The following is a 21,013-nucleotide window of genomic DNA, read 5'->3' as shown; positions in this document are numbered from 1 at the left end:
CCAAGATTATGCAAGGTCTCCACGCCTCCTCTGCCATCTTCACAACCAAACTCCCTCCAACCTCATTAAGGGAGGTCATTTCCACCCAATTGGCAACAGGGACTCACTTCCCACATTTACCATATGACAGGATGGGCACAGAGCATACAGATGATTTATCAGAAAGTGTTGTCCCTTTATTCTTGCTGCTCATTTTACCTAATTTTTTTACTTTTATGTACACTAGTGACTCTTTAAAAAATAGTTGCCTTTTACTAAAAAAGCTTAGAGATAAAAGGAAGCAACTGCCTGTACACAGAGATCTTCGCAAGGCAACTGATAAACCTGCAAAACCAGAGGTCAGCAGACACTTAAGCAGACACTTCTGCACTGATGAGTGCAAAACCATTGGTCAGCAGATACTGGTGCATGGAGAAGTGACCAGGGGACCTTAGGGGTTCAAGCATCTGCTAACAACAGCTCTTTTGTTGGAGTAACAATCCTCGAAATTCAAACTGAGTTTCCGATGAGGATCTTTGGAGCTTGACCTGTGCCACTGCTGTCCCCACTCCATCCACTTCCCTATCCCCACCCCCAATACTTGTAAAAGTAAGAGAGAAGAAATCACATAATTACAAAAATTGCTCCTGAGCAGCACAAACAGCCTCATCCCTCCAGCTAGAAGTGGGACAGGGTCATGGCACAAACCTGCATCCCAGAGACAGATCATTCCAGCAAAGGAAAAAACAGGAGATAGCGACAGATTAGAGTCTTTGTTTTTAATTATGAGACAGGAGCAACTGTTGACAGACCAGGATTGTTCTTGCATAAGCAGTTGAGGGGAAAGTGTTGTTCTTCCCTTATCTTGTATAAACTACAGATTGCTCTCAGGAAATACACAACTGTTCATAAATGCACAGTCACAGCAGCTCTTTCTAGCCAGCCTCTGTTATGCTGCCAAATCTCTCCTACCTTGTACAATAATCCAATATATTTTTTTAAAAAGTTATCCATTTGCAATAATTTGAGAACAGTCAAACATCTGCTTAAACCCTGACCTTGAAACTGACAACTCCTAGTGTGAGCTTCTCACATGAGCACATAGCCATTATCCTATGTTGCCCTGATGTGCTGGACCACAAGGTATAGCCCAGTGCAACCAAGGATCCTTTGTTCCTTGTTTCCTATGCAGAAGTGTTATATTTTAGTGTTGGTCTTCATCTGGGTACCCTCAGCCCGCCACCATATCCAACAACCACCATAGGGTGAACAGCCATAGGGTTCTGTTATGTGGCCAGAGACCTTCCCCAGAAGATAAACACTCTAGTTTCTGACTTGATTAATTTTAGTCTTGCCTGGACATCACCATGAGGTCCACTGTACCCATCCATGCCCTCAAAGAGAAGAGTGCTTTAAGGTATCTTTTTCTTTGCTTTCTTTTTAAGCAGCCTGGAGATACAGTGCTTTTAGAGTGACATGCTTTTAGAGTGACAGTTACATTTGTTACTGAAAACTCCTTTGATCTTTCATTAATCTCTGAAAATTCAGACACTGATTAGCAAAGAGTTCATTCAGCAGTAAGCAAACTAACATAGACCACAAACCACTCCTTAATCTACACTTCACAGAGACTGATTTAATTTTCTGTGACTGCCTGACAATTCACCCCCTCATTAATTTCAATGCTATCAAATCAGTAACAGTGACATGGAAAGCAGATGGTAGACACATTGAGAAGAAAATATTACTTAAAAGTCTCCTCTTGAAATACTGGAGGAAAAATAATAGTCATTAACAGGACTGTGGGCAGAACCACAAAGCAACATATATAGTGAGACTTTGGATGCATAAGACTTCCTTCAAAGCGAGAATCCCAATTAATGCAAGAGAGGACTTTAAAAACAAAAGCTACACCACACAGCTCACTGCAGCACATTCGCTTTGGCTGTGTTGTGCAAGGAAGGGGAGCAGATGCTCCCAGGGCTGTGCTCCAGGTTTGTCTTAGCACAAAAGGAATGTCCCATGTGCCTGGCCACTCTCCTGGCACAGACAGCACTGCAGCTTGCAACAGCACTGCAAGATGCTCTCCATCCATTTCACCCCACAAAGTGGAGTGCCACAAAGCTCAGCAAAGTTTTCGTTTGTCTGGATATGGGCAGCTCAATTTTGTAACCCTACTGCTAGCTAACAAGATAAAAAGTCTTCATCTCCCTTTTTCCAGCAATTTGCTTAAGAAAAAAAAAAAATAAAAAAAGAAAAAATCCCCAAACCCCATTTGCTGGGGTTTTGCTCAAAATGAACAAAATAATGAAGTCCACAAAGTCCAGAAGAAAGCAAATTTTTGGGATGGCCACTCCACTTCTGTTGATATTCAAGATGTGCTTCGTGGCTTGCTGAAACACCAGTTGCCAGAGGGGTTTATCACTTACAGGCTCTAACCCAATCAAAGTGTTCCCAACAAATATGGGAATTATGCTTATAGTTTGAGGAGGAGGGAAAAAAAGATTAAAAAAAAAAGAGAAGAAGGGGCTCCTATCATCTAGATAGAAACATAGAGTGAAGTTCCCATCAGAGAGCATAAATTTGCTCTAGAGGCAAAAGTGCTTACAAGATCAAGATGCCTTTTAATTAAGTGTTTGTGCAGACCTTTTAAAGATGTAAAATAAGTGCTAATGCATTATTGCTCCATACTTAAGCAAGGAGCACGTGCAGCACCATGGAAGCCTTTGGAGGCAGGCCTAGCTGCATGGGGAAGACATCTTCTGAAGCGACTGCTTCTTTTGTTTGGAAGTATTTGCGTGTAGGCAGATGACAGGTCTCGTGATTGCAACACTCTTCCACCTCAAGTGCTAGTAACAATACGAGTCAGGGAGTTAAAGCCAGCCCTCCAGAGGAGCCAGGACAGAATGAACACAAAGCACCCCATCTCACACATTGCTCTCTTCCAGAAGAGTCTGCGATTTTCAGCTTAATATTAATTTATTCCTTACAAGATGAATGCAAAGCACGATACTTGAAAGGGCAGAAATAGTTAAAGGAATCTTATACATGCCTATATAGCATAGCAGGCAGATCACCCATTTGTTTTCTTCTAATACCATTGAGAATTTAGGGAATTGGCATTAGAAATTAAACACTTGGTATAACGATACTCGTCAAGTGACTGCATTGCTAGAGAAAGAAATGCAGCCAGCCCTGGTCTGCAGCCACAGCTAGGGCAAGACAGCACAGGAAAGGGAGCTAGTGAAAAATTACTTTAAAGAAACATAAATATGTCTCTAGAGCCCTACTACACACAGAATGAGAGAAGTCTTCAGACTTTTGCTAAACAACGTACAAATGCATTCTCTAAGTGCACCTTTTATTTGAAAAACTGACCATTTCTGGATGTAGATCTGCAAGCCTAAATGAGATGATTAGATCATTTGGAGAGACCTACACTGCAGAAAATTAAACATTCAGCAGGATTACAAAGACAAGTTTAAATTAGGAGAGCTTATGAGTTCAACTGCAAACAAGAGAGGCGCTGGAGGGAAACTTCCAACAGAATAATGCATTTGCTCATTATGGAAATGCCTTTGCATAATCTCGACTTTCTTTGCACACTCTGGAATGAACAAATACCCACAAAGAAGAGAAACTTGGCAAGCTACAAACTCTCTCAAGCACAAACCAGACAGTAATAAAAGCTTTGATCACATCCCTGGGCTGTACAGAGCCCTTCCTTCCTTTCTACAGTCAAGCCAGAAATACTTAGGCATGGAAACAGACGCCACACAACCCACTTTGCCATATCTACTTATCAAATCGGCCTTATCCTCCAGGTGCAAAACCATTTCCTGACATAACACAGGGCTGTGGCACCTGCCACAGACCTGGGAAGCACACACCAGGCATAGTCAGTCTCTGCAACAAGACACTCTTCCTGCACTGCTCAACCACAGCACACATGCCACACCAACTCCTTGCTCTGCTGTCAGTACACAGGGATGCCCTCCCTGCCCTGCAGTCCCACCACCCCTTAACCAGCCGTCATCTGTTTCCTCAACCATTACGTTGAAGCAAATGGAGTTCTCCTGACCCAGAAAAACACTTTCAAGTAAGCAACTAAAATTAATACTGAAGTACAGGCTCTGATCTCTGTTAAAGCATTGGATTGGGTTCAATAGACATCCTTCTGGACAATGCGTTGGGTTTTATTATGCCTGTCCATCATATTGTTGCACACCTGATCTTGACCACAATTCCCAGGTGATGGGCTCCCAGGGACCCAGGAATTCAGTGTATGACCACTAAATGAACTGTTGAGCTGATTTACATGATGTGGAGGCTAAGAGTACGCAGAGAGCTGCAGCCACTTTGGGACAAGGTAGCTCTGTAAGGTCCTCAGTCCCACTCCTCTCTAGCTCACTGCACTGCAGCATGGTGAATGTATTCTGTGCAGGTTGGCTGGGGTAGCTCTTCCATGAGCCTACAGCAGGTTAAACCTGGGAAAGGTTTCTTTACATTAGGAAGTATCAAATACCAACTCATTAGTGTGAGGGCTGGAGAGCCTCAACACCTTCCTGTCCTGGACGGGCCACATCCAGTATCTCCCTACAGCCTGGTTTTATCTCCATCTTTGTGTATAGAACAGAATAGTGAAGTTACAGAGATGAAGCTCTCACTTTTGAAAAATATGAAACACATGCCACACCTCCAAAATTTCTTCAGCCACCAAGCTTGGGACATCCACAGCCAGCAAAGTTGAGGACTCAAATCCAAAAAGACACAGCCCTGTCTGAAACACCTACACCATCATCCCCAGGGCAGAAGCCCACACCATGGAATGCTCAGTGATGCCTAACCAAGCCACACACAGCAAATCCCCACCGTATTTGCAGAAGATGAAAAAGGGCAAATAAAGTAAAAAAAAAAAAAAGTTTAAAAAAAAAAGAAAAAAGAAAAAAGGGCAAGGAATTCTCTCTCCCTTTTATGGGGAGGGAAGGATCCAGGTTAAGAAAACTCTGACCACACTGACTGTCTGGGGAAAAGGCATTCCACTGAACTGGTTAGGCAAGGGGCTGTGGGAGGACGGCTTGCTCAGGGGCATGAAAGGAAGGTATGTACAGGAGGAGGGGGATGAGCTGCTCCATCACTGGGGACAGCACTCCTGCTGCCACCAGCAAGGTCGCCAGTGCCCTGGACATGCTTCTGGGATAGTGGCAGAAGGCTTCTAGACTCTGCAAACCCCTCAAATAATGCTGCATGCTGCCTGCTAAAGTCCTTAGCCCAAACAGGGTTTGTTTGGGTCCAAACTAGCATCTCTTAGCATTAGTGAGCAATTTTAAGGACACTCAGGAAGTGAAGCAATTTTGCACCTGGTATGACAGGCTGACAGCACACAGAGAGGGCCTCCAGGGCAATGCAGGGGTTATTACACCACCATACAGCTCATTTCTAGAGATGTCTCCAGACCACTCCTCCCTGTAGTTCCAGGGGGATTTAGTTAGTCAGGAAAAAAAGCCAAATCAAACCAAAGAAACTCCTACAACACCCATGGTTGCTGGCTACATCCTTCATCAGGTAATAGGCTGGGGACCCACCTTTTTTGGTTGGTCTAGCAAATAGAGGGTGGCCTACAGGAACAGACATTCAACTTACCTTCCTGGCCATCTGCAGCTCCTTCCCCACACCAGGGCCATAGCAGAGACTAAATGTTCTCTGCACCCACAAGACCACCAGCCCCTCACTCCAGTTATGCAAAAAGGCAGATCTATGCTGGGATTTCCCAGCCTGACTGTGATCAACGTCATGGGAGAGGAAGGGACACAGCCATCAGCATCACAGATGTCCAGGACATTGTGAAAGAGCCAGTCACAAGGCACACAGCTGGGAAAGCCTGCTAACTGTCTAATGTCACACCAGACCCACAAAACCTCTTCCTGTCCCATTCAGGTCTTTTCATCCCAAGGTAGAAAATGGTGATCAGCATCCTTACATCTTTCTTATATGGGGCACAGGAATAATATTTCTTCCTTATAAACAAGAGTGTGAGAACTGTAAGGTCTTGGCTCAGCACAAGACAGAGCTGTAACTCAGATGAGGTGTTTCCTTGTTACCCAGTCTTCTTTTCCAGCTCTTTCCTCAGATAGTTGCATTTTCAAGGCAACAAACACAACCGATGGGTTCAGCAAAGCTGGACTCATGCTCAGTTTCCAGCCCACCAGTGGGACAGATTCTTCAGCTCTGAGCACTGTAGCTCCTTCCCCATTGCCAGCTCTGTTGTGAACAAACAGCTGTACCCCACTAAAAATGAAATAATAAAGAAATAGTAGCTCTCTCACAAACACAACTCTTGGAATCAAGGGTGGACATCTTTCAAGTCTAAAAGCTTAATTTTCCAGCCGTAAGTTGCAAGAAGGTGCAAAGCTTATTTTAAAAGCTGACTAGGATTGCCTTGAAGTCCTTGTAGGGACAATTGCTTTAAATAAACCAGTCCTAATTGCTTTGCACCTATTTCGGTCTCACATGGTGGTACATTTTAGAGAAAAGCTGTCCTTGCTCTTTTCCTAAGACAAATGTGATAATAAAAAGCTCTCTGCCTTGATCTCACTGTTCATCTTCCAGGGCCCCTCTGTTTCTGCTGCATTCCTTTGTGTTTATCTGCCCTCTTCAACTCTTTAGCTGCGATCAGCTGCATGCAGCACCTCGTGCTTAGAAGTGACATGACTGGGGTTACAGGAGAGACAGGTGGAAAGGGAGCTCTTGCCCTGAAGCTATCCAAAGAAAAAGAGAAGCTGCAGGGGAAGAGGGTTGTAAGGTATTTCAGATTAAAGCAAACACCTTGCCCCAGGCTACACATTCTCTGCCAATGCAGGCTGCAGCGGCTGCGAGCCCCAGAAACAGCAAAGCAAACACGGGCTTCTCTGCAAGGGGGAGTTGTCACCTGTCAGGGATGTTTGCAAATTTATAGGGAGGTGGTGGTGGTGGTGGTAAGGGGAGTAAAAAGAGCTTTCCTCATTTTAAAAGACGGGCTGTTTGCACAGGTTTGCAGTGCATATTTTGCTTTGTAAAGGCTTTTGTCCAGCATTCAACTGAGGTGCTGTCTTCCACCGAAGACAAACTGGAACATTTATTAATGTACATACCTTAATGTACTCTGAGCTGCTGCCTTACAGTAAGGGTGAGGATGGGATGGAATTTCCCTGCTCCCCCTTCAGCTCGTCATATCAGTGAAAAACCCTTTTTAAAGAAGTTACTGTGCAGCTCAGCCTTTCCAGAAATACCTCCTGCAAGGCTGGGATCAAACCCATCATAAGCAAGAGGTAATTGCATAGCAAAAGCTGCCTGCCCTCCTCTCCTAGCCCCGGGGCTCACTTCAGCCATTCTCAGAGAGAACAAGAGGAAGGGATTTTCCATTCATGTTTCACTGCACCACAGATAGGAAAAAGACTGAACAAGAGCTTCCAGTGAGCCCATCAGCTACCACAGTGCTCTGCAGGCATTTCAGAGGAGCTGGAGATGGGGAGGTTTTGCTTGTACTCAACATAGCTAGTGCTAGAGCATGGAAGGAGAAAGATTTCTGCTGACGATGTTTAAATTGTCAAGGATTGTTTCTTAAGGAGACATAGCTCAAAGAGAACATTATCAGCCACTTTGAAAATTAGGAGTCCCTCTAAGCATGAAGAATATTTTGGACTAGCTACTGAAAAAACAGCATTTTACTGGGGCTGTGCCATGCTGTTGGGAAAAGGTGAGATCCAGATGCTAATTGAAGGCTTGTACACCACCTGCCTGTGCCCAACTTGAATGCAGAATCAAAAGATAACCTGACTTGTCAGTCACGCCTCCTTGTGCACTTGGATTAGCTTCCACCACCCCAGCCAAGCACATACCCAACCTCAAAGTGGCCTTTTAACCCTTTGTGACATCACAAGGAAAGATAAGAGTACTGCAGTCTCCCTGGCATACAAGGAGCACCAGTACCAGGTCAAGCCTCCTGTCAATGGGGACTGCAATCAGCAGGACCTGGGAGCAATTTCTTTGCAGATGCGATATCCTCCAGATTAGTAATTGCCAGGATGCAGGCTGCCAACAAGCCATTGTTGGCCACATGAAAAATAGTGGTTGATTAGCCAGGGAATTAATTGACACAGTTTCTCAGGATGGAAACACAGAGGAACAGGAAAATTTACACGTGCCAACACAAATTTCAAACCAGCCATGATTTTTACCCCAACATATACAAAACCCGTGAAGAACAAAAAGAAGACATGAAAAGCTCAAACTCCTGAACTACCTCCTGCTCCAGCCTGCAAGAACAGCTCCTGGTTTCTTCAAAGCTATTGCTAAGAAAAAGCTGATCAGTTTGTGCTAAAGGCGATGAACCTGCAATGAACCACCAGTGCCTCATCTACATTCTGGTTCATCTATACTGGCGAGACACCCACAGCCAAGGCTGGCTGCAAACACTCTCTAGCTTTGCCTATCTGGAGATACAGAATAAGGGGGGGGGGGGGAGGAGAACAAACAAAAAACCCACAGGAAAAAAATAAATACAAAAAACAGCTATGGCCTGAAACCAATTTTTTATTCATATCTGACCTTCAAGAAAAGAAAAACCCGGCAATAACCCCTGCCCTTGATCAGCAAAATTGCAGCTGTGCCCAGAATACCAATTATCTTAGCTACTTTATCCCTCTAGCTCTAAACAGGGAAAGAGCAATGACAGTTGAGCGACCAGGCAAGTGCATGAGACTCCTCAGCTCTTCTGCCTGTTTAGATGCTTTATCCCTCTCTCCCACCATTGCAGAAGCAGGAGAAGAAGAGTAGGTAATGAGCCAGCCTGCTCCCCCTTGCAGCACTTGGGAGGCATGGAAGGGTGGAAGCCTTTCCAGGGGCCACACACCGTCCAGCTTAGCCACATGTACAGAACCTCTGCTCACCACCACCAGAGTCACTTCGCAAAGCCATGCTCCCAACCAGCTTCTGTGAGTGGGACACCACAGGCAAAACAAGACGGAACTTCCTGGGTCAGAGGCAGTGGCCACAGCTCCTCCATCAAGAGGGAAAAGATGACCCCAGGGCACTGCAGCAAGAATAGCTCCTGCAAACACTCTTCATCTGTCCCCAAAGGTTAAAGAAGTTCTCACTACTCACCCACATTGGGTCATTCAGCTCTGTGTCCTGCACCCGGACACAGTCCATGCTGATCTCTATTTTGTTAGTAGGTCCATTTTCAGATGGGCTGTCGATGAAGTTTAAATCAATTGGTTGAACCGAGCATATTGGCCTGAAAAGAACAGAGTAACACAGTTAAAATTGGCCAAATTCCATTTTCCGTTTCCCACCTTGTCCTCCATGCTAGGGTGTCACCCAGGACTCAGGCATGACCACAGACCAGTCTCAGGACAAAGTAAGTAATTACTAATGGACAACTACCTCATCACCTGCTATGCTAACAGCAGTTCCTGAACAGGACAGAGCCTGGAGGGACATTTCACTTGTCTGACCAGAAAAGTTAGGTAGGAGCACAGGAGTTAAATCACTGAAAGACAGAACTTGTGGAGGATTTATAGCAGTAACTGTCTCAGCATCAGTCATGGCAAGTCAGGAATGGGAAAAAAGTTGGTTTTATTTCCATCAAAGGACCTGATTGGATGAACTCTGTACAATCTCCATCTCCTGTCCCTCCATGGCATCAGCAAGAGAGGAAAACATGCAGCTTGGACACAGAGCAATGAATCCATTTCCTTAGGGGAAAATGCCAACCACCAGAGGTCTTCAAGAGAGTGACTGTTACTACTGATCTCTGCACCTGTTTCCCATAGCCTGGATGTAGAAACTCTGGAGAGCTCAAGAGTTGTCAGTCATCACAGACTCTCACCCACATCTTCTAATCAGTAAGTGCAGAAGACTCCAAATACCCCATCATCAGTCTCCTGAGCAGCCTAATTATAGGGACATCCTGTCCCAAAGCACTTTCTGCTACAGGTTCTGTGTAAGGGCTACTTACTGTTCCAGGAAGTCCCAGATATGCTGGAGTACCTCTGGGCTGAGGAATTCCCTGGGCTGCGAGCTCTGGGACATGGCTGATCGGTAGTAACTCTCCTTCCAGGAAAAGTGGCTCGGAGTTTCTACAAACCTTAAAAAACAAAAGCAAAAAAAAAAAAAAAAAAGAAAAAGAAAAAAATGCACACACAAAGCTATGTTGAATGTGATGTGTGAGCCCAAATCAATGAAATCCCATAAACAGAAGCTATCGTGTGAAATAGGAAACACACTGAATGCCTAGAACATTCACAGCTGTACACCACACATTCCACACTGCTGCAGATGCTGTATTTAGACAGAAGAAACTTCCCAATAAGTTAAATACCTCTTAGAGTTCACTGGGATGCTGTGTCATGAGAATCCCTGAGGAGAACAAAAAATAAAAATCCTACCTTCTGTTTTACCCCCAGATAAGCAACTGCCCACAAAAAGCGGGCAGCCTTTGCAGCAGGTGGAGCACCTCCATGCAATTTTACTGTCCCTAACTGGTTGCTTCTCTAGATTGCATGCCCTTGGATGATTTAGCTGATGTTTCCTATAACCAGCCACTGCAGATGAGGTCTTGTACTAAAATAAGAGTGGGTTGGTTTTGAACAAATGAATAGTAACTTCATTTTCTATGGTAATAAGTTCCATCACATCAGACTATATCTATGGCTTTTCTACTGCCTTCTTGCCTCCAATTATTTCCTAGTCCAGCCAGCTGATTTCTGCCAGATCTGCTAATTACCTTAGCCATTTTTATCCCCTTAAGCTCCCACAAGCCTCACAGAAATAGGTGGGCCCAAGAGGAGCAGTGACGAAGCTGGAGCACTCGCGCTTTCCACAGCTGCACATTCTCATCCCACTGGCCAATTTCTAAATTCAAACTCAGCAGCTTTTACGCCCGTGTCAAAATACTCAATGGCTGCAGGGATGTAAGGGGTGGGGGGCGGCAGGAATTTCTTGGGTGTATTTACAGTTGGCAAAATCTCCGGGGTCGACTTAATTGGAGTAGGAGGCAGGTGAATGCCTTTCCTGCTACAAGGCCCGGGCACCCTGCAAAACGTTCACACACAAAAGAGTTGTTTTGGTGAACGGCCACGCTCCCTGCTGGGGGAATGGCTGGGGAATGCTGTGGCAGGAGCCAGGGCTATAAACTGTTTACAAAGAGAACTGGATTAACGTTTGATTTGGCTCACTTTGGTGCTGTTCAGCACAATGGTCTAACCAGCTGCATGGAAGACCCTAAATTATTAAGCTCCTAAATTAAGAAAAGGTGTTTTAGAAGGAAGATCATAGCGCAGTTGTTATTTTCCTCTACTCTTTCCTGAAGTATCTGTTTCTGGGTGCTGTCAGAGAGGAATCTAGCTCTATTTACTGAATTTGTATGGTCTCTTCTGTTTTGAGGATGTGTCTGGTTTGCAGAAAGCATGGCTTTCCTCACCTATGCTGCCCACAGAACTGCAAGCCCTTTGAAAAGGACAGTTTTCCTAAACTAACAAAACCCAAAGCTGTTTCAGCCCCCAGAGCCACAGCTGGGCATGCGTTCAAAATAGGTGAGAGCATCAGTTCAGCTGCTTTTTGTGATTAAGAAAAAGAACTCAAGCTCATGAACAGCCAGAGATAAAAATACAATTCAGAAGTGTCATAGCTAATAGCTCTGCCTCACAGATGTGAGCGCATACCCACACTACATATGAATAAATAATCACAAATCCTCTGAGAATAGCAGTTAACCCACAAAGTATTAGAAATTACTACTTTCAAACTTTCAGTCTGGTAAGGCACTTGCAAGAGTGCCATGTTGAAACCCAGAAGAGCAGATCTCACCTAAGCCTGCAAATCAACACTACCACAAGCTCTAGAGAAGAGTAATAGGGAGTATATGCTCCAACCCACAGAGCCCAGGCACCACTCAATACCCTGCACTCAGTCCTGACCTCCAAGGAATAAGCAGAGACGCCACCAAAGTGCTCATTATTTACCACTTATAACAACTGCCCGTGACTTAAGCACTAGAATGACTTTTTCTGAATCCATTGCCAAGGTATCCACACAAGGCTCATTACTATGTACACAGGAGCCAACCCCACCAAAATGACTTGTTACAAAACAGACCTTCCTCAGAGACCTTTCTTTCAGAAAGTCTCAGTGTCACAACATGCCCAAATTTGGTTCACAGCTCCACAAAGTCCTAGGTCTCAAGAAGGCAAAGCTACCCAGTGTGGTCCTACTCAGCTGCAAAGCAGAAGTTGGTTATCATAAGCCTACCCCAAGCAAGCACTCCCCACAGTGCCCACAGCCTGCAGCACAGGAGAGGAAGGAGGTATTAGCTGCATAGACTGATGTAGCCAGATTTGTAATTCTATGCCTCTGAAGCTAACAGAGCTATTGTAAAGAGTCACACCAGTTAAGGACACAACAATTTCATGCCTGTACTAAACACAGCCTCAAATTTCTTCAGAGAAAGGCATTTTCCAGCTGTGTCTTCTTTATCCCTATGCTCAACCAAGCTCCTCGCTTACCAAGAAAAGAATTACCAGATCCTACCCTATAGCCAAAACCAGATGTGTTTTCCTATACTATACAAAATAAGTTCCCTGATTAATATTTTTACATAAGCAAAATCTGAGAGACTTCTTCAACACTATCTTCAACACCTTTACTACCCGTACAGCTCTATTTTTAAAGGAGGCTGCAGGATCAGTTGCACCTATGAGAAGGAAGACAGGCTGAGAAAGTTGGGGCTGTTCAGCCTGGAGAAGAGAAGGCTGCGTGGAGACCTCATAGCAGCCTTCAAGTATCTGAAGGGGGCCTATAGGGATGCTGGGGAAGGACTCTTCATTAGGGAGTGTAGGGGTAATGGGTTAAAACTTAAACAGGGGAAGTTTAGATTGGATATAAGGAGGAAATTCTTTCCTGTTAGGGTGGTGAGGCACTGGAATAGGTTGCCCAGGGAGGTTGTGAATGCTCCATCCCTGGCAGTGTTCAAGGCCAGGATGGACGAGGCCTTGGGTGATATGGTTTAGAGTGAGGTGTCCCTGCCCATAGGAGGGGGGTTGGAACTCAATGATCTTAAGGTCCTTTCCAACCCTATCTGTTCTATGATTCTATGATACAGTATTACAGAGGTAGAGAGAACTGCTTTTTTGCTGTTTGGTGCATCCTGCTCTCGGGTGGGAAAAAGCTGCCAAGTTGCAAGAAAATCAACTTTAGTTCAGCACAAAGCTTCACACAGCTGAATTGTCTCCTTCCCTGTGATCTTAATATCTAAATCTACTGACATTTTTCTTAACAGCTTTCAACATAGAGTAGCTGCCTCTGTGTACTCCTCTACAGAATACCTAAGTGCCCAGATTTGCTCTTCCACAAAAACAGCTAAAGCCTAACCAAGATCTATGTATGCATTTCACTACTTTAGTTGTCTTTTCCTATGTCGGCAAATACTCAGCTTCAGTAAAATAATCACTGACTGACTGAAGTTAATCACAAGATAGCAGCAATTTGCAAATTGCTCCTACCAGCTGCTTTTTTTTTATTAAAAGACATTTAAATAACATCACTTTTACCCACAACTCATCACAAAGCACATTGTGGGAGGCACTACCAAACACAGGCTGTTACACTAACTACTGTGACAGAACAAAGCATATAGTGAATATAGTCTAGCTTGTCCTCCACATTAAGTCTACAAGCTAATTTCCTGCATTAACTGCTGAAATAGTTAGCAAGCAGCTTGCCACAAGCAGAGAGCACTAACTGCACTAGTTTGGAACTGCAGAGGGATTTACAGCACCCTTGAAACTCCAAGCTGAATAGAACATTGCATCCACAATCTCCTCCTTTAAAAAACAGTAGGGGATTATTACTTAATAAAAATTGCAGGTTAAACTTTCTCTGAAAACCAGCACCTCACCATAACCACACTGTTTCCCTGAGCAGTGCTGGGGCACTGCTCCTGAAACACTGAATCCCAGGACAGGTTTCAGTCAGCCATGCACTCCCACTAAGGTCTAGCTCAGCTCCATCCTATTTATTTTGCTCAAGTGAGAGCACCCCAGACTGCAGGTGAAAGCACTTTTCAGATACACTTGGTGAGCTGAAGCCTTGGGCACTCTGTTTCCCTGCCTCTTGATCATTTCCCCAGAAGAGCTGCATTACAGCCCATTGGAGTAGGGCTGCACCCCAGCTGATTCAGTTTGTCATCACACTGCTGAGTGAGATCTCAAAAACTGCAAAACATGGCAATGCGAGCAACATGCCCCTACAGCTGTACCCACACAGCACTCAACATCAGGGTTTCCTAGAAAGTTGGCAATGTTAACCTTCACCAAAAAAAAAACCCAGACCAGAACCCAAACCAAAATCCTGAACCAAAGGCCACCCCAACAAAAGCCGACAACCAAACAAAAAAACACTAGCAAGAGCAGCATTTGCCTTTCATGAGCCTTAGCCCATCTGTACTGCTATTGCCCTTTCCTGGAGCCAAGTGTCCCAATGCATGTGGAAACAAAGTCCTGACTGCTTGGCCCAGCATGACACAAACTGGTGGCAAACCAGACAGAAAACAAGACATTTCTGCTCCCACTATCTCACTGCAAGCACATGCTTCCACTCTTCACCACATTTCCCCCCTTCCTACCTTCACATCAAAGACATTAAAGAAAAGCAAACGAAAAAGCAAAAAAATCCAAACCACTTTCCACACCAGAAAAGTGATAGAAAACTATTACATTCAACTATCAAATGCAGCAACACTTCTCACCCCAAAAGCCACCTTTCACTGCAATCAACCATTCTTAGAAAGGAATGAACCCAAAACACCAAGGCTGGACTTACCACTTGGGGGGGAAAGATACAAGGTCCTGAGGAAAGCAAGACCTAGGTTTGATACTGAGCATGCACAGCCCCTCCTCTGCAGCTTTAACCTTAAAGGCAGATGCCACCTGCTTTCACTGATACAGGGTTGGATCTGAGACAGGGTGTAGCTCAAGCACTACTGAGGTGCATGTGTGAGTCCAGAAAACTTCTTCCAAGAACACAAAAGACTGTCTCAACCAAAATATGGTATAGTTTTCTCAGTTTTTTCATCCAAAACAGGCTTGGAGCTTCAACACTTTGATCTGTCCCTGGGTGAATAGTAGAGTTTGTGGTTAAAGCAGAAATAAGGTATCTCAGTAAAGCTGTTGTGCTGTGTTTCAAGAGACCCAAGCATCTCCAGCTCTCCTTAGCTTCCCTCAGAAGCTGGACCCCTGCAATGATTTGTGTTTCTCCTACATGATGTGCAAACTCTTGGAAACTAACAGTGTCTTTTATAGGTGCCAAACTTCATGGCTTGGTGTAAAGCTACAGTGTAAAATCTTGCAAGAAGAAATCTTTCACAGTAGGGATGAGCAAAATAATTTGGAGGTTTTTTTGTGCTTGTTGCCAAAGTTATAGAATGGTGCTTTCTGCTTCTCCCCAGCAAATGGCTACCAATAGTGTACAATTTTCTGTCACTTGCTCTGTAGTCCTTAGTCAGTGGACAAGCAGATGGGGGTCAAAGAAGCCCTTCTTTGTAAACTACAGATTTTGTGGGCAGTTTGGTTTGGGGTTTTTGTTTGTTTATTTGTAGGGTTGGGTTTTTTTCTCTTTTTTTTTTTTCCCACAAGACATATTCCTCTAAAGGATCTGTTCATGAAGTATTTAGGAAACCTTGATGCAAAAAGAACATCTACTCTTACGAAGAAAGCACATCCACATTATACAAATGTACCCAAAGAATAATTTATAATGTCTAAATAATAATATCTAATATGGCTCATTTTATTCATAGCTCTCAGAGTGCTCTAACAAAGGAAGACAGTGTAATTTACATGTGGGAAAACTAAGGTACCAGGTGGTCATAGGATTACTCATCACTACTCAGTAAGACAGTTGTGCAGCCAGAAATGCAACCTTGGTCACTTGAGTCCCAGTCTGGTGTTGCTCTAAAAGGAGTTTGTGCTTGTCTAGATAGAGAAATTCAGAAAGACCTTAATTTCTTCAGGTAGAGTATGCACTGCACTTCCTAGAGCAAGAAACTCCCAAACCTAATTTATCTGCAGGGACCAAAATGCTGGTGCCTAGTAATGAAAATAAAGGCTGCAGAAATGCTGTGACCAGCTTCAAGCCACAGTCAGAATTCAGGGTGGAAGTAGAATTCAAACCCATAAACCCAGACTAAAAACTAATCTTTCTTCCTGGATGCTTACAGCAGTTAACCCCTTAGCAGACCTTAATACATGCATAGACTAATATATTAGCCTCAAACTCCAAGCGTTGTGGGCTGGATAGAGAAGACACAGAGCAGAGAAGTTGTCAGCCTCAGCTCCAGCAGTCCTAATCCATGTGCTTTCTGCTTTCTCCAGTTAGACCTTGACATGCATCAGAAGCAAAGGTAAACAAATGGTTTAAAGTTCATTACTATTACACTTAATTGCCTGAAACTTGGGGTTGTATTTTTAGTTGAGTAGGGAGCAGGCTACTTTTCAGATCATACCTTTAAAACTCAAGGAACTTGGCAACCCACATACTGCTAGAATTCCCCCTGCACTGCATTTTAACACTGCAGTGATTTGTAGACATTGCTACCTGATGGAGCTCACAGCTGTGCAAGAGGAGAAGGAAGCAGGGTCTAGCAGCACAGGACAAGCGTGCACCTCACATTCACTGTCATCTGGAATTCCCCAAAGTGTGGAGCACGCTTGTCCCCCACAGCTGCATCAGCCACCCTAAGCTGGTAAGGCACATCCTGGAAGCACCCATTAGAGACCTCTGGTAATCAAACAAGTTTATGGTTGCAAAGCAGGAAGCCAAAATGAAAGTCAACTGGGGAACAAGCAGGCTCTCAACCCTCTCAGAGAGGAGATTGATGTTGAATTTCAGGGATCTGTATTGAACCCCAGTCTATGCCTCTGTCTGTGTCTACTTCATAAATAAACAGTCCCCTGCCCTGCACTGTACTGCATGTTTTCCTGTTTCTCTCCCTGATTCATAGGTCTTGGCTCATGTGAACCCAGAAGAGACAGCAGGTCCTGCTGATCTGCACTCACAAGTATTTTTTCTAATCCTTTAGATTTCTAGCCCAGCTTTCAGATTTACCTTTTGAAAATTAGACTTCCAGCAACGTCTTTAAATTCTTCAGATTTTCCTACCATATAACACTGTTTAATGTGTTGGTCCTAGAAAATATCCCTGGAAGAAGACTGGTGAATGCATGAGTTTGGAAGGGTGAATATAAAGAATAACAAACACCAACAGGTTTTTTTTGAGACAGAACATAACTTTCACCTATGTTTCAAATGTCCATTCTTTTTTTACCAGATCCCATATTTTCAGATGTTTCCCAGATCTGATATCTCACTAAAAAGGATGTGAAGAGCAGCCTGGGTTATGGGGAGAGGCAGCTGAGAGAAAAGTGGTCCAGTAGCACATAGATGTGCACTAGAGAATGAAAGAAGCTAACTGCCCAAAGCCTAATCTTAGAAGTAGCCACCAATTAAGGAAATATAGGGAACACAGGAAGGAAGTCAGAGTGAGAGTGGCGAAGGGTTGTGACACTGATGGTGTCCTACAGCATCTGTTGAGGACAGTCTAAGGATGACTGTTGTCTTCTTCCTATTCTCTAGCCAAATGACACTTTTATTGATCACAGCCTGTTTCAGTTGTGAGATGTATGATATTTAGAGGAATTAAAGCAATTTTGTCTCAGAGAAATGCTGATTGTGTTGCTTACAAAATCTCTGTATTCTGCTAAAGTCTACTGTAAAATTGGAACCTGATCTCTCTGTGACATAGATTTCCCTTTTGGAAATGTATGTGTATGAGCTGAATGGAAAGGGGTAAGAAGGGGTGGCTTGGCTTTCTGGTTCCTCTTTATTCAAGCCTTCAGTGCATGGGCATGACTGACCTATATCAAATAAAGTGAAACTGGATGCATAGAATGATCCTCACAAATCACCGCACTGAAAAACATGACGGGGATTTTCTTTCATTCATCACCTTCTTTCAGTTAGAGTCATCTTGTGTAAGACTATGCATCCGCCTAAATGGATGCAGCATTTGCAGCTTTGTGGTGGCCCCTCAAAGCACATTATATCAGTGCAGCCTTGGGCCCCACACCAATGCCCTGCTCTAGTGTTGACAGCAGAGCTCCTTTGGGAGAAAAAGGCTCTCTCTGAACCCCCTTTGCTACCATGCTGAGAGGCTCCCAGCTTGGCTACTGCATGGCCTGCTCCCTGCAAACTGCTGGGAATGGCTTCTGGAAGCAGAAGGAGTTCAGAGTACTATCAGTAACACTTAGAGCTCAGGAACCCACCACATCTCCTATCTATACCTCATCACATCTGCTATTTACATGTCATCATTATCAGCTAAACAACAGTAACCACTTCTACATGACAGAGGTATTTCTTTGTCCTCAGGGCTTCAGAGGCACCATCCCCTAATTATTGGAGCAAGTCACCCTTAATTCTCCTTTTTTTCCCTCCAAGGATTCCTTCAGCATCTTATGAACTTTCCAAGACCTCTTTTATCTCCCACTACAACCTTAGACACCCTCTTCTCCACCTTTCCCTTCTCACCCATCCTTGGAAACTACCTCCTCACCCAGTCGGGAACATCTCCTCCCCTTCTTCTCAGCCCTGACACCCACTCCCTTTCTCAGCAGGGGCTGAGAGAGATGGAGCTTTGGCCAAGGTGAAAGCACTGACACAACAATTCTCCCACCTGCCCACTGCAATTGGTGCTTTCTAGTCTGGGGTACAGAGCCCTCCTAACCTCCAGAAGACCACCCAGGAGCCTGAGCAACCCATGTTGGGAAACCCAGAGTTAGAGCGTAAGCCTGATGGAGATCAGGACATCCTGAAGAGGCAGTGCCCCTGTTCATCCTTGCCTTTCTGTTCCTGACATATAGCCCTGCCACCACATTTGTAAAGCACACAGAGACCATCACCGTTCCATCTCCAGGGAAACATGGTTGCCAGACTTTACAAGTTTAAATAATAAAAGAAAATTTAAACTTCCATCCATTCTAATGAAACATTAAACCAAAACCAGTCAATCCCTTCCCCAAAGCTATTTGCAGCAATGGTTAAAAGCTGTGCCCATCTGAAGAAGGAGGAGTCAGTGCTGCTGGGCACAGGTGAGAGCTTTCACAGAAGTAAGTGAGAAAGGCTTTTCAAAAACAACACAGTGGAAAATCCAGGCCTGGCCCTTGAAGTTCTGAGTTATTTTTAAGCCAAGTCCAAAAATAAGGACTGTAGGATAAAATTTACAGGCAAACTATTCAGAGGCCACAAAACATTTTCAAGATAAAAGTCCTTTAGTCTACATAATAGACATAATTTATGCAGTTTTAGACACCCAGCTGAGAACATGCATTTGGATCTACCTTTCAAAGTTTATATAAGACTTTCTGTAGCCAGCCAGCCAGGCCCGAGAGTTCTGTGGCAGGACAAATGGAGTGATACTTTGCACCCTCTGCGCAGGGGAAGATGAGCACAGAATCTCTGCTGAGAGGTCTTCTGCTGGGTCAGGGCTGCCACCAGCCCTGCTGCCATCAGCCAGCCTCTGCTGCCAGCTGCAGCTACAATTAGAGACAACAGAGACCACCTTTTGTGCCTCCCAAGGGGACTGCCTACACCAGAATCATCCCATTCTTGGTGCCTTGGTACACTTCCACAAGCTGCCTGGGAAAGAGGAGACTCAGAGATCTCTTGCATTCTGCTGCACAGTATGGGGAGACCTCTCATCCTTCCTGAGGGAGGAGGGGGAAAGGCAGGTGTTAAATACCCAAAGCAGCCTAAAACAGCTAACTGCATTATTTCCAGCTATCCAGATCTCTGCAACACCAGGGAATATTTGAAGAAAAGAAAGCAACAGCCCTGGAAATGAAAACAGGTAAGATCATTTTCAAGAGATGACAGTCATAGAATCATAGAATAGTTAGGGTTGGAAAGGACCTTAAGATCATCGAGTTCTAACCCCCCTGCCACTGGCAGGGACACCTCGCTCTAAACCATGTCACCCAAGGCCTCATCCAACCTGGCCTTGAACACTGCCAGGGATGAAGCATTCACAACCTCCCTGGACAACCTATTCCAGTGCCTCACCACCCTAACAGGAAAGAATTTCCTCCTTATATCCAATCTAAACTTCCCCTGTTTAAGTTTTAACCCATTACCCCTTGTCCTATCACTACAGTCCCTAATGAAGAGTCCATCCCCAGCATCCCTATATGCCCCCTTCAGATACTGGAAGGCTGCTATGAGGTCTCCACGCAGCCTTCTCTTCTCCAGACTGAACAGCCCCAACTTTCTCAGCCTGTCTTCATATGGGAGGTGCTCCAGTCCCCTGATCAACTGGGGACAACTCCTCTGGACTTGTTCCAACAGATCCATATCCTTTTTATGTTGAGGACACCAGAACTGCACACAATACTCCAAGTGAGGTCTCACGAGAGCAGAGTAGAGGGGCAGGATCACCTCCTTCGACCTGCTGGTCATGATAGAAGACAGCTATTACAGGCCTTCATCACTACTCTTCTCTAGTAATTTTAGGTATGTAATAAGGAAAACTGAAAAATTCTGAAGAGGCAGTGGCCAGAAATATGACCTTCCTGAGGCTTGCTGAATAAAATTCCCCCATTTGAGCTTTGCTCATCAGTTATTTTTCCTGTGAGCACAGCATTTACCTAATAACATTATCTACAGCAGTTCACTGCTATTTTTTTTTACAAGGAACTTGCTTTCAGTATTTCCTACAGGAAATGAGGCTCTTAACTGTTGTCTGCTGAAATTTTGCAGTGTTGAGTGCAACTAGCATCTCTTGTTTCACTAGTCTACCTCCATCACACTAATACAGAGACAACAACACAGAATGGGAAATTACTTTGTCACAGATGATAAAACAATTCAGCCAAGTGTATCAGAGAAGCAGTTGGGATGTCAGGAACTGGCTCTCATTAGATACTACAGGGCTCTGAAAGAAGCCAGAG

At 44.4% G+C, this 21,013-nt stretch overlaps 1 protein-coding gene across 6 annotated transcripts in view; it reads right to left on the bottom strand.

Moving 5' to 3' along the window:
* TP63 (tumor protein p63) overlaps nucleotides 1-14,956 on the bottom strand; it is a 90,466-nt gene extending 75,510 nt beyond the window's left edge. For 3 of the 6 annotated variants that reach the window (XM_061348851.1, XM_061348852.1, XM_061348858.1), the window contains exons 1-3: nucleotides 13,908-13,993; nucleotides 9,977-10,105; nucleotides 9,121-9,253 (exon numbers count right to left, since the gene is read on the bottom strand). In XM_061348851.1, coding sequence (XP_061204835.1) covers nucleotides 9,121-9,253; nucleotides 9,977-10,105; nucleotides 13,908-13,915 — 270 coding nt within the window. In that variant the 5' untranslated portion in view covers nucleotides 13,916-13,993. Of the gene's footprint in view, nucleotides 1-5,622; nucleotides 5,690-9,120; nucleotides 9,254-9,976; nucleotides 10,106-13,907; nucleotides 14,134-14,831 lie in introns of those variants that run through there. The other 3 variants (XM_061348855.1, XM_061348853.1, XM_061348857.1) reach the window with 3 other exon arrangements.
* Nucleotides 14,957-21,013: the final 6,057 nt, after the last annotated feature.

The sequence above is a fragment of the Neopsephotus bourkii genome, unplaced genomic scaffold (genome assembly GCF_033783945.1).
Source record: "Neopsephotus bourkii isolate Nb327-2 ecotype Australia unplaced genomic scaffold, CSIRO-AGI_Nbou_v1 NB_369, whole genome shotgun sequence".
NCBI lineage: Eukaryota > Metazoa > Chordata > Aves > Psittaciformes > Psittacidae > Neopsephotus > Neopsephotus bourkii.
This window is presented reverse-complemented; position numbering and strand designations above follow the sequence as displayed.